The 14,481-nt window shown below is 31.4% G+C and overlaps 1 protein-coding gene across 13 annotated transcripts in view; it reads left to right on the top strand.

Annotated features, from left to right (window-relative positions):
* The first annotated feature begins 1,219 nt into the window (after positions 1–1,219).
* Positions 1,220–14,481, top strand: part of LOC127872883 (uncharacterized) — a 50,691-nt gene continuing 37,429 nt past the window's right edge. Inside the window, exons 1-2 of one of the 13 annotated variants that reach the window (XM_052416359.1) lie at positions 1,220–1,408; positions 10,465–10,525. In XM_052416359.1, coding sequence (XP_052272319.1) covers positions 1,373–1,408; positions 10,465–10,525 — 97 coding nt within the window. In that variant the 5' untranslated portion in view covers positions 1,220–1,372. Of the gene's footprint in view, positions 1,409–3,838; positions 3,900–7,850; positions 8,035–10,464; positions 10,526–14,481 lie in introns of those variants that run through there. The other 12 variants (XM_052416360.1, XM_052416355.1, XM_052416352.1 and 9 more) reach the window with 12 other exon arrangements.

The following is a 14,481-nucleotide window of genomic DNA, read 5'->3' as shown; positions in this document are numbered from 1 at the left end:
TTTGCATGCATTTGATGTTTTTTTATGTTTATTGCAGGTACGAGTTGACCAAATAAAGTTATATTTTGGCATAGACTAACATAAATTGTATGTTTTTTTTTTACCAGGGTTAATATGACTAATTAAAGTAATTACCTAAGTATATATATATATATATACATATATATATATATATATATATATATATATATATATATATATATATATATATATATATATAAATTATTCTTATTAATATGTCCAATATACAAAGATTATATTATCTAATGCAATACCCGCGAGAATTATTGGAAGTTGATCAGTTTAGTAAATTGAATATTGATGATGTTTTTATTGAGATTTAATGATGTTTATATGAATTTTAAATTTATTTGCCTATGCAGGGATCGACAAGATTACAATAAATTAGATAATCCGACAGACGGTGGTTATATATTGCTGAATGAAAAAATCATAAACAACGCAAGAAGTTACACTCAAATACTCATAATCTTAATGATTATAATACACATATTAATGTACAAATAATTTATAAATTTAATATATACAGCTTATATATTAAATAATAAATGATGCACTTTATATTGTGTACATTATAATTTAGACTTTACATACTCACCAGTTCCAAATAGTTTATTATAAATGATTATTGCTAGTAATAATGATAAAATAATAAAAACTGAATAGCTATATTTCGTTGAGATGTTTTTATTATATACAATTGACAATTTAAATTAAACTAACCAGTTCCACAAAGCCGATGCTGCCAACGTCGCGGACCCGATACCGTATATACGTATGTACTGACGCTATATATTAAAAAGATGTAAATACCATACCTTATCAAAGAAAATGCCGACAACTTCCGCGCGTGTAATTTTAGATGCACTACAAACAAATTGTTTAACAAATCGCCGACAGTCCTGTTGTCATAAAGGTGTTATTAGTCAACATTTTATCAAAAAAAAACGTGTGAAAAATAATGAACTTGTCTACTTTTGAAAAAAAACAACATTTTTTTTGTATAACCTTTATCGATATTCATATCAAAAACATACACAAAAACATATTTCACGTCTTTGATATATATAAATAATTTTTAGGAGGGTACGTGTTGACCAATTCGGGTACGAGTTGACTAGTGAGGGTACGAGTTGATCAAAAATCGGGTACGAGTTGACCAAATCGGGTACGAGTTGACCGAAGGTACGAGTTGACTTAGGTACGAGTTGACTAGCTCCCATGTCATGTACGGTCGTTAGTCGTACCCTTCTTAGGTAATCTAGCAGAAAATTGCGTCTGTTTTGCTTTGTTCCTCACTGTTTACCTTGTGAACAGCACTTCCTTCAGCAGTTACACATTAAGTGAACAAATGGCGCTCAGACTCAATCCCCAGCTATTGCAGAAGGTGAGAAACTTCAGATAATTAAAAATATATATTCGTTGAAGCAAAGTTCGGACAAATTATTCGGATATTAATTCGCAAATGTATACTGATATTTGCCCCTTCGGACATCTTCCCCTTCATGAAATCAGGACTAAACGGACATCTGTCCCTTCACTCAAATTCTTAAGGTGGACATCTGCCCCTTCACTCAGATTTTCAAGGTGGGCATCTGCCCCTTCACTCAATTTCTCAAGGTGGACATTTGCTCCTTCACTCCATTTCTCAAGGTGGACATTTGCCCCTTCGGACTATATTTCTATAGTGCCTATGGTTGTGAATGCAATGATGGTTTGACAAGAGTTCCTTCATGATATACTTATAGTTCATACATGTCATTGTCAGTGTTTCTTCAAATGAATTTAATTTAAACAGAATTCAACTGAGTCATTTAAATTTTGTTATTTGTGTCATTGAATAATTTTAGAAATATTTATGTTTGTAATAAAGTATTTCATAAAAGATAATTCCATTATTCTATTTTATTAATGTTCTTTTGCCAGGGCTATAGATAACAAGCGTATATGCGTTATTACGCAATTAAAATAACCAAAAACGTAATTAAAATCAAAATAAAGCGTACATAAACGCAAATACAAATTTAATAACGTTATTCCTGTAAAAAAACTTGCGTCACAAAAGACAATTCTTACGAACACCGGGCGTATTTTTTATTTTGTTATTTTCTGTACAAAAATGTACCGGATAGTGTAAATGCCGTCCTATGAAGAAAAGAAGGCAGTCTTTCCAGCGGTTATCAATCTTTGGGGTATTATTGTAATTATTCGAAGACCCATCCGATTTCTACTTTCATTTTCAAGGTATTCAACTAAAAATGACCCGAAAACGGGGTGCATCGCTTTGAACAGCCATAACTTCTTCAATTGTGCAGCGATGTTCACAACTCGGACTTATTCAATGCAAATCATGAATGAACTTTGATCAAAAATTTAGTAATTGTTTGTTATTATATACACTGTACAGGTACCTTTTTGAATTCCATTTGTTTAAATAACAAAGTAACCTAAGGCTAATTAGATTTTTATTATATTATATATGTCATTCCCTTAATTACCCAATTGAGTTAAAAAACCGGGTTTGAAAAACCCAATTATGCTCAAAAGTAGGGGGTGAAATTTTTTGCTAAAACTCTATTGAATTTACAAAAACCCTATTGTTGTCAAAAACAGGGTGTGAATCACCCAATAAACCCCAAAAGTTATCTATAGCCCTGTTTTGCAAATATATTAACATTTAAATGCATTATCTTTGATGCTCTAGATCTATACCTTCATGAATTAAATAATTGCAAACCACCTCTTTTATGGTATAAAAACAGCTACATTAATTAGTTTAACTATCCTTATTATCAATAGTAAGTGTTAAGTAATCTTCACAGTTATTTTCACAGTTATACAACTGACGTAACAATTATAATTAATTGTTATCATGCTTAGCCTTTGATGCTATAGATTGATACCTTAATTTAATTGAATAATTGCAGACCACCTCTTTAATGGTAAAAAATTGTTACATTAAATAGTTTAAGTATTCTTATTCTCAATATTAATATTAATTGGCAAGGGGTTTTCACAGTTATTTTCACATTTATACAAGTGGCATTAGTTTATTAATTGATACAAATGATATAAAAATAATGCAGAAATGTACTATCCTCATAACTCATAGTTTCATCATGGAAGTTATTCTCAGCACCAGCTCTCAAAAACTCTGCTATGAGGTTCACTTGTATACAAAGAAGAACTCCTTTAAGAGTATGATTCGTTGGAAATGCAGCAAGCGTCAAAATCTTCTGTGTTTATTATGTGCATGCATGTTTGAAAATTAGTAAATAACGATAATGATAAAAAAACAACAATTTTTATTATTAATGCATTAGAGGGGCAAATGTCCGAAGGGGCAAATGTCCACCTTGAGAAATTGAGTGAAGGGGCAAATCCCCACCTTGAGATATTGGGTGAAGGGGCGAATGTCCACCTTGAAAATTTGAGTGAAGGGGCAGATGTCCGTTTAGTCATGAAGGGTCAAATGTCCTACATTCTATAATGCAAAGTCTAAGGTCAATCCGTCGAAGTTCGGAAATTCTACTGGGACTATATGTGTCCAGATGTTGCGCTTAGCTTAGTAGTAAATTCTTGTGTACTGATGATTTATACGGGAAATCAATTTTCCTTGGATGATTTTGTTGTGAACTTTGATGTAGACATAAAACTGTCACAAATGAGCGTCACCCAAAATCATGTATAGTTGGACAGAGAAATTGAGAGAATGGAACGTTAATCCATATTGGCCCCAAATGGAATTTCTGAAAAATAATCTTAAAATCCATGAAATGTGATATTCTCTATGATTGCTTCAATGCTTGTTTTCTAGATGAATAATGAAGAAAAGGCAGTAGTTACTGACGTTACTACAAAGTATTTACTTTATTTTAGTAAGTATCCAGTTTTACTCAAGTTTTAGAGTAAAGATTTATAAACATTTTTCATTATTTGATTAGGTGTATAAAATACGTTTGATATCTCATCATAATTTGGACTGATTCTTGTTAAATACCAGACTCATCAAAATATTTTGCCTTGTTAGTCATACTGGCCATATCTGAGGAAATCTATAAACAATCACAGAAATCAATAACTCCCAGATTTCAGCCCCTGGATACTCGCATGCGCTGCCATGACAATACTGAAAAACAATTCAGGGACCTTTATGTATGTACAGGTCCATGAACAATAAAAGGATGTGACACAATATAATAAAATATATTTTGAAGATCTAGTTTCTGTTATCCATATGATAATCATAACAGTTTGTATTAGTTAAATAAATATTTTATCATGTTCATCTGAATTGTTTTAGTGTCATAAAACCAGATCTACATCTCTGATAAAACTCAGCATGAATTAGGCCTTGATTGTCATTTGACATGTAATTAGAAGGTGATGCATGATATCTTATCTTAATAACGGCATCTACACGTGTGGAGACATTATGGTGTCACAGACATACTAATTAACACTTTAAATAGACATACCAATGAACACTTTTAATCTGCCATTGTCTCCCACTGGGGGAATGCTTTCGTTCCTCGATCGCAGATGTGGGTTTTTTTACCATTATCTTGCTTAAATTGACAATCGGTAACTAACGAAGAAAACCATCACCTATTGCGTTTGTGTTTTAATAGTTAATTTTAAATCTAAACTTTATAGTAAAAATTTAAGAAAGAAATTAATATGTTTACTGAATGTAGCTAACATAATTGGGACTATTTAAGTTTACGTATGGCTACATATATGCGCCATTTTGAGCATTTTTATCGTAATTTTAGATTTTATTAAGAGAATAAAGTAAATAAATCAGATAAGTAAACATTGAAAACAAGACAAACACAGTTTGTTTAGGCTACAGACTTTGATTGTAACATTAAAACGGTATTTAAATAATAAAATAAAAATAAAGTAATAAGCAAAAGCAGATATCCACTTTTCAATAAAAAAAATTCTGAACTGAATATCCCCTGGACTAGTTCATTTAATATCACAAAATTTATTTCTGGCTAGAGATTTTTGTTTAAGCTTGCATTCGATTTTTAAAGTCCCAGTTCACGGAATAGGTAGATTGTTGTTTTGCATATAAATTGTATAGCCAGAAATAAACGTAACATAAATTCATTGAAATTATCATAAATACATGCCATAGGCAAAAATCATCGCAGCGTCGCGAGATACAAATTATATATATATTTAGCTTTCGCTCAACATTATTAGCATATGGAAAATAAATACATAGATTTAGCAACTCAGTGTCCGTCTGTAGCAGATGTATTTTGCATTTGTTCTTACCTTCCCCCGCTAAATTTGCCTGTATCAGCAATTTTGTTAGTTTAGGTTTGAATTTACGTGTCGATTCATGAATATTAATTAGGTCGTTTTCGTACTTTACCGTACATGACCCCAAAATAAAGATGGCTATACATGTATTGTTTCTTTTTAACCGATTTCAACTGTATTTTCAGTGATATCCTCAATAAATACATGTTTTCTTACGATTCTGCCCTTAGCTATGACCTGGGACTTTAAATAAAAGATATTAAATTAATACAAAAACACTAAAGTTTTAGACTAAACCATATACTTTTTAGAAAAAAGTCTAGGGATATATAAACAGTATTAGCATGGCAAGGAGGGCACAAGCCACTATACCACCTTACGAAAGAAGGTCAACCAGTTTGCCTACCCGTTTTCTTGGAATGTATGGATCAATATGCCTTTTAGAATACTTGTAACTTGTACTTGCTACGTAGTCTGGTCTTCTGTAAGAGTACCGGGTAATCGTCGGTGATGAATCGCGCTGCCTGCCCCCGCCCCCCCCCCCCCAGTATTTCTACGTATTTTGTAGGTGTGGGTCCCTGATGCTGGGACTGTATGCAAATGTGAGCCTTACCAAGGCAAGATATGCGGTTTCTTAATTTAAGGGCATGCAAAAAGGCAGCTTTTTAGATTACGACGAAGGAAGCCAGGTGTGGCGTTCGCTTTTTCGCGATGTTGTTTATGTGAGAGCTTCAAGTTAAGTCGTAAGATATTATAACGCCGAGATATGGATTATCTGCAACTTGTTGAAAGATGTGGTTTTAAAAATGGAAGATTTGTTGAGGAATTTTTGCTTTATGGTCGGTATGGTAACCGTTGGTATGTATCATTTTTCGGCATCGAAGCAAATTCCCCGTGAGTTTTCTTAGATATTCGGCGATATGAATTTAGTGTAACAAAAAATTAAAACGTCAAGAGAAAACGGTACATCTTATCCGTATTCATGTACTTTTATTCATATGATAAATTTCATAAGGAAAAAAAGATACGAAAAACATTTTTAAGACGTTAGATCTACATGTCATGTTTGTTCTTTTTAGTCAAATCCGCGCATAAATGTCATGGGTTTCCAGTCAACTCGTACCTAAGTCAACTCGTACCCTAGTCAACTCGTACCCGATTTGGTCAACTCGTACTTTAGTCATTTTTCAGATTGGTCAACTCGTACCTTTTTAATATTTGTTCTTTATGGAAACAAATTGCGATGGGTGTTTGCATGCATTTGATGTTTTTTTATGTTTATTGCAGGTACGAGTTGACCAAATAAAGTTATATTTTGGCATAGACTAACATAAATTGTATGTTTTTTTTACCAGGGTTAATATGACTAATTAAAGTAATTACCTAAGTATATATATATATATACATATATATATATATATATATATATATATATATATATATATATATATATATATATCTATATATATATATATATCTATATATATATATATATATGTATATATATATCTATATATATATATATCTATATATATATATATATATATATATATTATTCTTATTAATATGTCCAATATACAAAGATTATATTATCTAATGCAATACCCGCGAGAATTATTGGAAGTTGATCAGTTTAGTAAATTGAATATTGATGATGTTTTTATTGAGATTTAATGATGTTTATATGAATTTTAAATTTATTTGCCTATGCAGGGATCGACAAGATTACAATAAATTAGATAATCCGACAGACGGTGGTTATATATTGCTGAATGAAAAAATCATAAACAACGCAAGAAGTTACACTCAAATACTCATAATCTTAATGATTATAATACACATATTAATGTACAAATAATTTATAAATTTAATATATACAGCTTATATATTAAATAATAAATGATGCACTTTATATTGTGTACATTATAATTTAGACTTTACATACTCACCAGTTCCAAATAGTTTATTATAAATGATTATTGCTAGTAATAATGATAAAATAATAAAAACTGAATAGCTATATTTCGTTGAGATGTTTTTATTATATACAATTGACAATTTAAATTAAACTAACCAGTTCCACAAAGCCGATGCTGCCAACGTCGCGGACCCGATACCGTATATACGTATGTACTGACGCTATATATTAAAAAGATGTAAATACCATACCTTATCAAAGAAAATGCCGACAACTTCCGCGCGTGTAATTTTAGATGCACGACAAACAAATTGTTTAACAAATCGCCGACAGTCCTGTTGTCATAAAGGTGTTATTAGTCAACATTTTATCAAAAAAAACGTGTGAAAAATAATGAACTTGTCTACTTTTGAAAAAAACAACATTTTTTTTGTATAACCTTTATCGATATTCATATCAAAAACATACACAAAAACATATTTCACGTCTTTGATATATATAAATAATTTTTAGGAGGGTACGTGTTGACCAATTCGGGTACGAGTTGACTAGTGAGGGTACGAGTTGATCAAAAATCGGGTACGAGTTGACCAAATCGGGTACGAGTTGACCGAAGGTACGAGTTGACTTAGGTACGAGTTGACTAGCTCCCATGTCATGTACGGTCGTTAGTCGTACCCTTCTTAGGTAATCTAGCAGAAAATTGCGTCTGTTTTGCTTTGTTCCTCACTGTTTACCTTGTGAACAGCACTTCCTTCAGCAGTTACACATTAAGTGAACAAATGGCGCTCAGACTCAATCCCCAGCTATTGCAGAAGGTGAGAAACTTCAGATAATTAAAAATATATATTCGTTGAAGCAAAGTTCGGACAAATTATTCGGATATTAATTCGCAAATGTATACTGATATTTGCCCCTTCGGACATCTTCCCCTTCATGAAATCAGGACTAAACGGACATCTGTCCCTTCACTCAAATTCTTAAGGTGGACATCTGCCCCTTCACTCAGATTTTCAAGGTGGGCATCTGCCCCTTCACTCAATTTCTCAAGGTGGACATTTGCTCCTTCACTCCATTTCTCAAGGTGGACATTTGCCCCTTCGGACTATATTTCTATAGTGCCTATGGTTGTGAATGCAATGATGGTTTGACAAGAGTTCCTTCATGATATACTTATAGTTCATACATGTCATTGTCAGTGTTTCTTCAAATGAATTTAATTTAAACAGAATTCAACTGAGTCATTTAAATTTTGTTATTTGTGTCATTGAATAATTTTAGAAATATTTATGTTTGTAATAAAGTATTTCATAAAAGATAATTCCATTATTCTATTTTATTAATGTTCTTTTGCCAGGGCTATAGATAACAAGCGTATATGCGTTATTACGCAATTAAAATAACCAAAAACGTAATTAAAATCAAAATAAAGCGTACATAAACGCAAATACAAATTTAATAACGTTATTCCTGTAAAAAAACTTGCGTCACAAAAGACAATTCTTACGAACACCGGGCGTATTTTTTATTTTGTTATTTTCTGTACAAAAATGTACCGGATAGTGTAAATGCCGTCCTATGAAGAAAAGAAGGCAGTCTTTCCAGCGGTTATCAATCTTTGGGGTATTATTGTAATTATTCGAAGACCCATCCGATTTCTACTTTCATTTTCAAGGTATTCAACTAAAAATGACCCGAAAACGGGGTGCATCGCTTTGAACAGCCATAACTTCTTCAATTGTGCAGCGATGTTCACAACTCGGACTTATTCAATGCAAATCATGAATGAACTTTGATCAAAAATTTAGTAATTGTTTGTTATTATATACACTGTACAGGTACCTTTTTGAATTCCATTTGTTTAAATAACAAAGTAACCTAAGGCTAATTAGATTTTTATTATATTATATATGTCATTCCCTTAATTACCCAATTGAGTTAAAAAACCGGGTTTGAAAAACCCAATTATGCTCAAAAGTAGGGGGTGAAATTTTTTGCTAAAACTCTATTGAATTTACAAAAACCCTATTGTTGTCAAAAACAGGGTGTGAATCACCCAATAAACCCCAAAAGTTATCTATAGCCCTGTTTTGCAAATATATTAACATTTAAATGCATTATCTTTGATGCTCTAGATCTATACCTTCATGAATTAAATAATTGCAAACCACCTCTTTTATGGTATAAAAACAGCTACATTAATTAGTTTAACTATCCTTATTATCAATAGTAAGTGTTAAGTAATCTTCACAGTTATTTTCACAGTTATACAACTGACGTAACAATTATAATTAATTGTTATCATGCTTAGCCTTTGATGCTATAGATTGATACCTTAATTTAATTGAATAATTGCAGACCACCTCTTTAATGGTAAAAAATTGTTACATTAAATAGTTTAAGTATTCTTATTCTCAATATTAATATTAATTGGCAAGGGGTTTTCACAGTTATTTTCACATTTATACAAGTGGCATTAGTTTATTAATTGATACAAATGATATAAAAATAATGCAGAAATGTACTATCCTCATAACTCATAGTTTCATCATGGAAGTTATTCTCAGCACCAGCTCTCAAAAACTCTGCTATGAGGTTCACTTGTATACAAAGAAGAACTCCTTTAAGAGTATGATTCGTTGGAAATGCAGCAAGCGTCAAAATCTTCTGTGTTTATTATGTGCATGCATGTTTGAAAATTAGTAAATAACGATAATGATAAAAAAACAACAATTTTTATTATTAATGCATTAGAGGGGCAAATGTCCGAAGGGGCAAATGTCCACCTTGAGAAATTGAGTGAAGGGGCAAATCCCCACCTTGAGATATTGGGTGAAGGGGCGAATGTCCACCTTGAAAATTTGAGTGAAGGGGCAGATGTCCGTTTAGTCATGAAGGGTCAAATGTCCTACATTCTATAATGCAAAGTCTAAGGTCAATCCGTCGAAGTTCGGAAATTCTACTGGGACTATATGTGTCCAGATGTTGCGCTTAGCTTAGTAGTAAATTCTTGTGTACTGATGATTTATACGGGAAATCAATTTTCCTTGGATGATTTTGTTGTGAACTTTGATGTAGACATAAAACTGTCACAAATGAGCGTCACCCAAAATCATGTATAGTTGGACAGAGAAATTGAGAGAATGGAACGTTAATCCATATTGGCCCCAAATGGAATTTCTGAAAAATAATCTTAAAATCCATGAAATGTGATATTCTCTATGATTGCTTCAATGCTTGTTTTCTAGATGAATAATGAAGAAAAGGCAGTAGTTACTGACGTTACTACAAAGTATTTACTTTATTTTAGTAAGTATCCAGTTTTACTCAAGTTTTAGAGTAAAGATTTATAAACATTTTTCATTATTTGATTAGGTGTATAAAATACGTTTGATATCTCATCATAATTTGGACTGATTCTTGTTAAATACCAGACTCATCAAAATATTTTGCCTTGTTAGTCATACTGGCCATATCTGAGGAAATCTATAAACAATCACAGAAATCAATAACTCCCAGATTTCAGCCCCTGGATACTCGCATGCGCTGCCATGACAATACTGAAAAACAATTCAGGGACCTTTATGTATGTACAGGTCCATGAACAATAAAAGGATGTGACACAATATAATAAAATATATTTTGAAGATCTAGTTTCTGTTATCCATATGATAATCATAACAGTTTGTATTAGTTAAATAAATATTTTATCATGTTCATCTGAATTGTTTTAGTGTCATAAAACCAGATCTACATCTCTGATAAAACTCAGCATGAATTAGGCCTTGATTGTCATTTGACATGTAATTAGAAGGTGATGCATGATATCTTATCTTAATAACGGCATCTACACGTGTGGAGACATTATGGTGTCACAGACATACTAATTAACACTTTAAATAGACATACCAATGAACACTTTTAATCTGCCATTGTCTCCCACTGGGGGAATGCTTTCGTTCCTCGATCGCAGATGTGGGTTTTTTTACCATTATCTTGCTTAAATTGACAATCGGTAACTAACGAAGAAAACCATCACCTATTGCGTTTGTGTTTTAATAGTTAATTTTAAATCTAAACTTTATAGTAAAAATTTAAGAAAGAAATTAATATGTTTACTGAATGTAGCTAACATAATTGGGACTATTTAAGTTTACGTATGGCTACATATATGCGCCATTTTGAGCATTTTTATCGTAATTTTAGATTTTATTAAGAGAATAAAGTAAATAAATCAGATAAGTAAACATTGAAAACAAGACAAACACAGTTTGTTTAGGCTACAGACTTTGATTGTAACATTAAAACGGTATTTAAATAATAAAATAAAAATAAAGTAATAAGCAAAAGCAGATATCCACTTTTCAATAAAAAAAATTCTGAACTGAATATCCCCTGGACTAGTTCATTTAATATCACAAAATTTATTTCTGGCTAGAGATTTTTGTTTAAGCTTGCATTCGATTTTTAAAGTCCCAGTTCACGGAATAGGTAGATTGTTGTTTTGCATATAAATTGTATAGCCAGAAATAAACGTAACATAAATTCATTGAAATTATCATAAATACATGCCATAGGCAAAAATCATCGCAGCGTCGCGAGATACAAATTATATATATATTTAGCTTTCGCTCAACATTATTAGCATATGGAAAATAAATACATAGATTTAGCAACTCAGTGTCCGTCTGTAGCAGATGTATTTTGCATTTGTTCTTACCTTCCCCCCGCTAAATTTGCCTGTATCAGCAATTTTGTTAGTTTAGGTTTGAATTTACGTGTCGATTCATGAATATTAATTAGGTCGTTTTCGTACTTTACCGTACATGACCCCAAAATAAAGATGGCTATACATGTATTGTTTCTTTTTAACCGATTTCAACTGTATTTTCAGTGATATCCTCAATAAATACATGTTTTCTTACGATTCTGCCCTTAGCTATGACCTGGGACTTTAAATAAAAGATATTAAATTAATACAAAAACACTAAAGTTTTAGACTAAACCATATACTTTTTAGAAAAAAGTCTAGGGATATATAAACAGTATTAGCATGGCAAGGAGGGCACAAGCCACTATACCACCTTACGAAAGAAGGTCAACCAGTTTGCCTACCCGTTTTCTTGGAATGTATGGATCAATATGCCTTTTAGAATACTTGTAACTTGTACTTGCTACGTAGTCTGGTCTTCTGTAAGAGTACCGGGTAATCGTCGGTGATGAATCGCGCTGCCTGCCCCCGCCCCCCCCCCCCCCCCAGTATTTCTACGTATTTTGTAGGTGTGGGTCCCTGATGCTGGGACTGTATGCAAATGTGAGCCTTACCAAGGCAAGATATGCGGTTTCTTAATTTAAGGGCATGCAAAAAGGCAGCTTTTTAGATTACGACGAAGGAAGCCAGGTGTGGCGTTCGCTTTTTCGCGATGTTGTTTATGTGAGAGCTTCAAGTTAAGTCGTAAGATATTATAACGCCGAGATATGGATTATCTGCAACTTGTTGAAAGATGTGGTTTTAAAAATGGAAGATTTGTTGAGGAATTTTTGCTTTATGGTCGGTATGGTAACCGTTGGTATGTATCATTTTTCGGCATCGAAGCAAATTCCCCGTGAGTTTTCTTAGATATTCGGCGATATGAATTTAGTGTAACAAAAAATTAAAACGTCAAGAGAAAACGGTACATCTTATCCGTATTCATGTACTTTTATTCATATGATAAATTTCATAAGGAAAAAAAGATACGAAAAACATTTTTAAGACGTTAGATCTACATGTCATGTTTGTTCTTTTTAGTCAAATCCGCGCATAAATGTCATGGGTTTCCAGTCAACTCGTACCTAAGTCAACTCGTACCCTAGTCAACTCGTACCCGATTTGGTCAACTCGTACTTTAGTCATTTTTCAGATTGGTCAACTCGTACCTTTTTAATATTTGTTCTTTATGGAAACAAATTGCGATGGGTGTTTGCATGCATTTGATGTTTTTTTATGTTTATTGCAGGTACGAGTTGACCAAATAAAGTTATATTTTGGCATAGACTAACATAAATTGTATGTTTTTTTTTACCAGGGTTAATATGACTAATTAAAGTAATTACCTAAGTATATATATATATATACATATATATATAGATATATAGATATATATAGATATATAGATATATAGATATATAGATATATATATATATATATATATATATATATATATATATATATATATATATATATATATATATATATATATGTATATATATATATATATATATATATATATATATATATATATATATATATATATATATATATATTATTCTTATTAATATGTCCAATATACAAAGATTATATTATCTAATGCAATACCCGCGAGAATTATTGGAAGTTGATCAGTTTAGTAAATTGAATATTGATGATGTTTTTATTGAGATTTAATGATGTTTATATGAATTTTAAATTTATTTGCCTATGCAGGGATCGACAAGATTACAATAAATTAGATAATCCGACAGACGGTGGTTATATATTGCTGAATGAAAAAATCATAAACGCAAGAAGTTACACTCAAATACTCATAATCTTAATGATTATAATACACATATTAATGTACAAATAATTTATAAATTTAATATATACAGCTTATATATTAAATAATAAATGATGCACTTTATATTGTGTACATTATAATTTAGACTTTACATACTCACCAGTTCCAAATAGTTTATTATAAATGATTATTGCTAGTAATAATGATAAAATAATAAAAACTGAATAGCTATATTTCGTTGAGATGTTTTTATTATATACAATTGACAATTTAAATTAAACTAACCAGTTCCACAAAGCCGATGCTGCCAACGTCGCGGACCCGATACCGTATATACGTATGTACTGACGCTATATATTAAAAAGATGTAAATACCATACCTTATCAAAGAAAATGCCGACAACTTCCGCGCGTGTAATTTTAGATGCACGACAAACAAATTGTTTAACAAATCGCCGACAGTCCTGTTGTCATAAAGGTGTTATTAGTCAACATTTTATCAAAAAAAACGTGTGAAAAATAATGAACTTGTCTACTTTTGAAAAAAACAACATTTTTTTTGTATAACCTTTATCGATATTCATATCAAAAACATACACAAAAACATATTTCACGTCTTTGATATATATAAATAATTTTTAGGAGGGTACGTGTTGACCAATTCGGGTACGAGTTGACTAGTGAGGGTACGAGTTGATCAAAAATCGGGTACGAGTTGACCAAATC

Source organism: Dreissena polymorpha, chromosome 3, assembly GCF_020536995.1.
Source record: "Dreissena polymorpha isolate Duluth1 chromosome 3, UMN_Dpol_1.0, whole genome shotgun sequence".
Classification (NCBI taxonomy): Eukaryota; Metazoa; Mollusca; class Bivalvia; order Myida; family Dreissenidae; genus Dreissena; species Dreissena polymorpha.
This window is presented reverse-complemented; position numbering and strand designations above follow the sequence as displayed.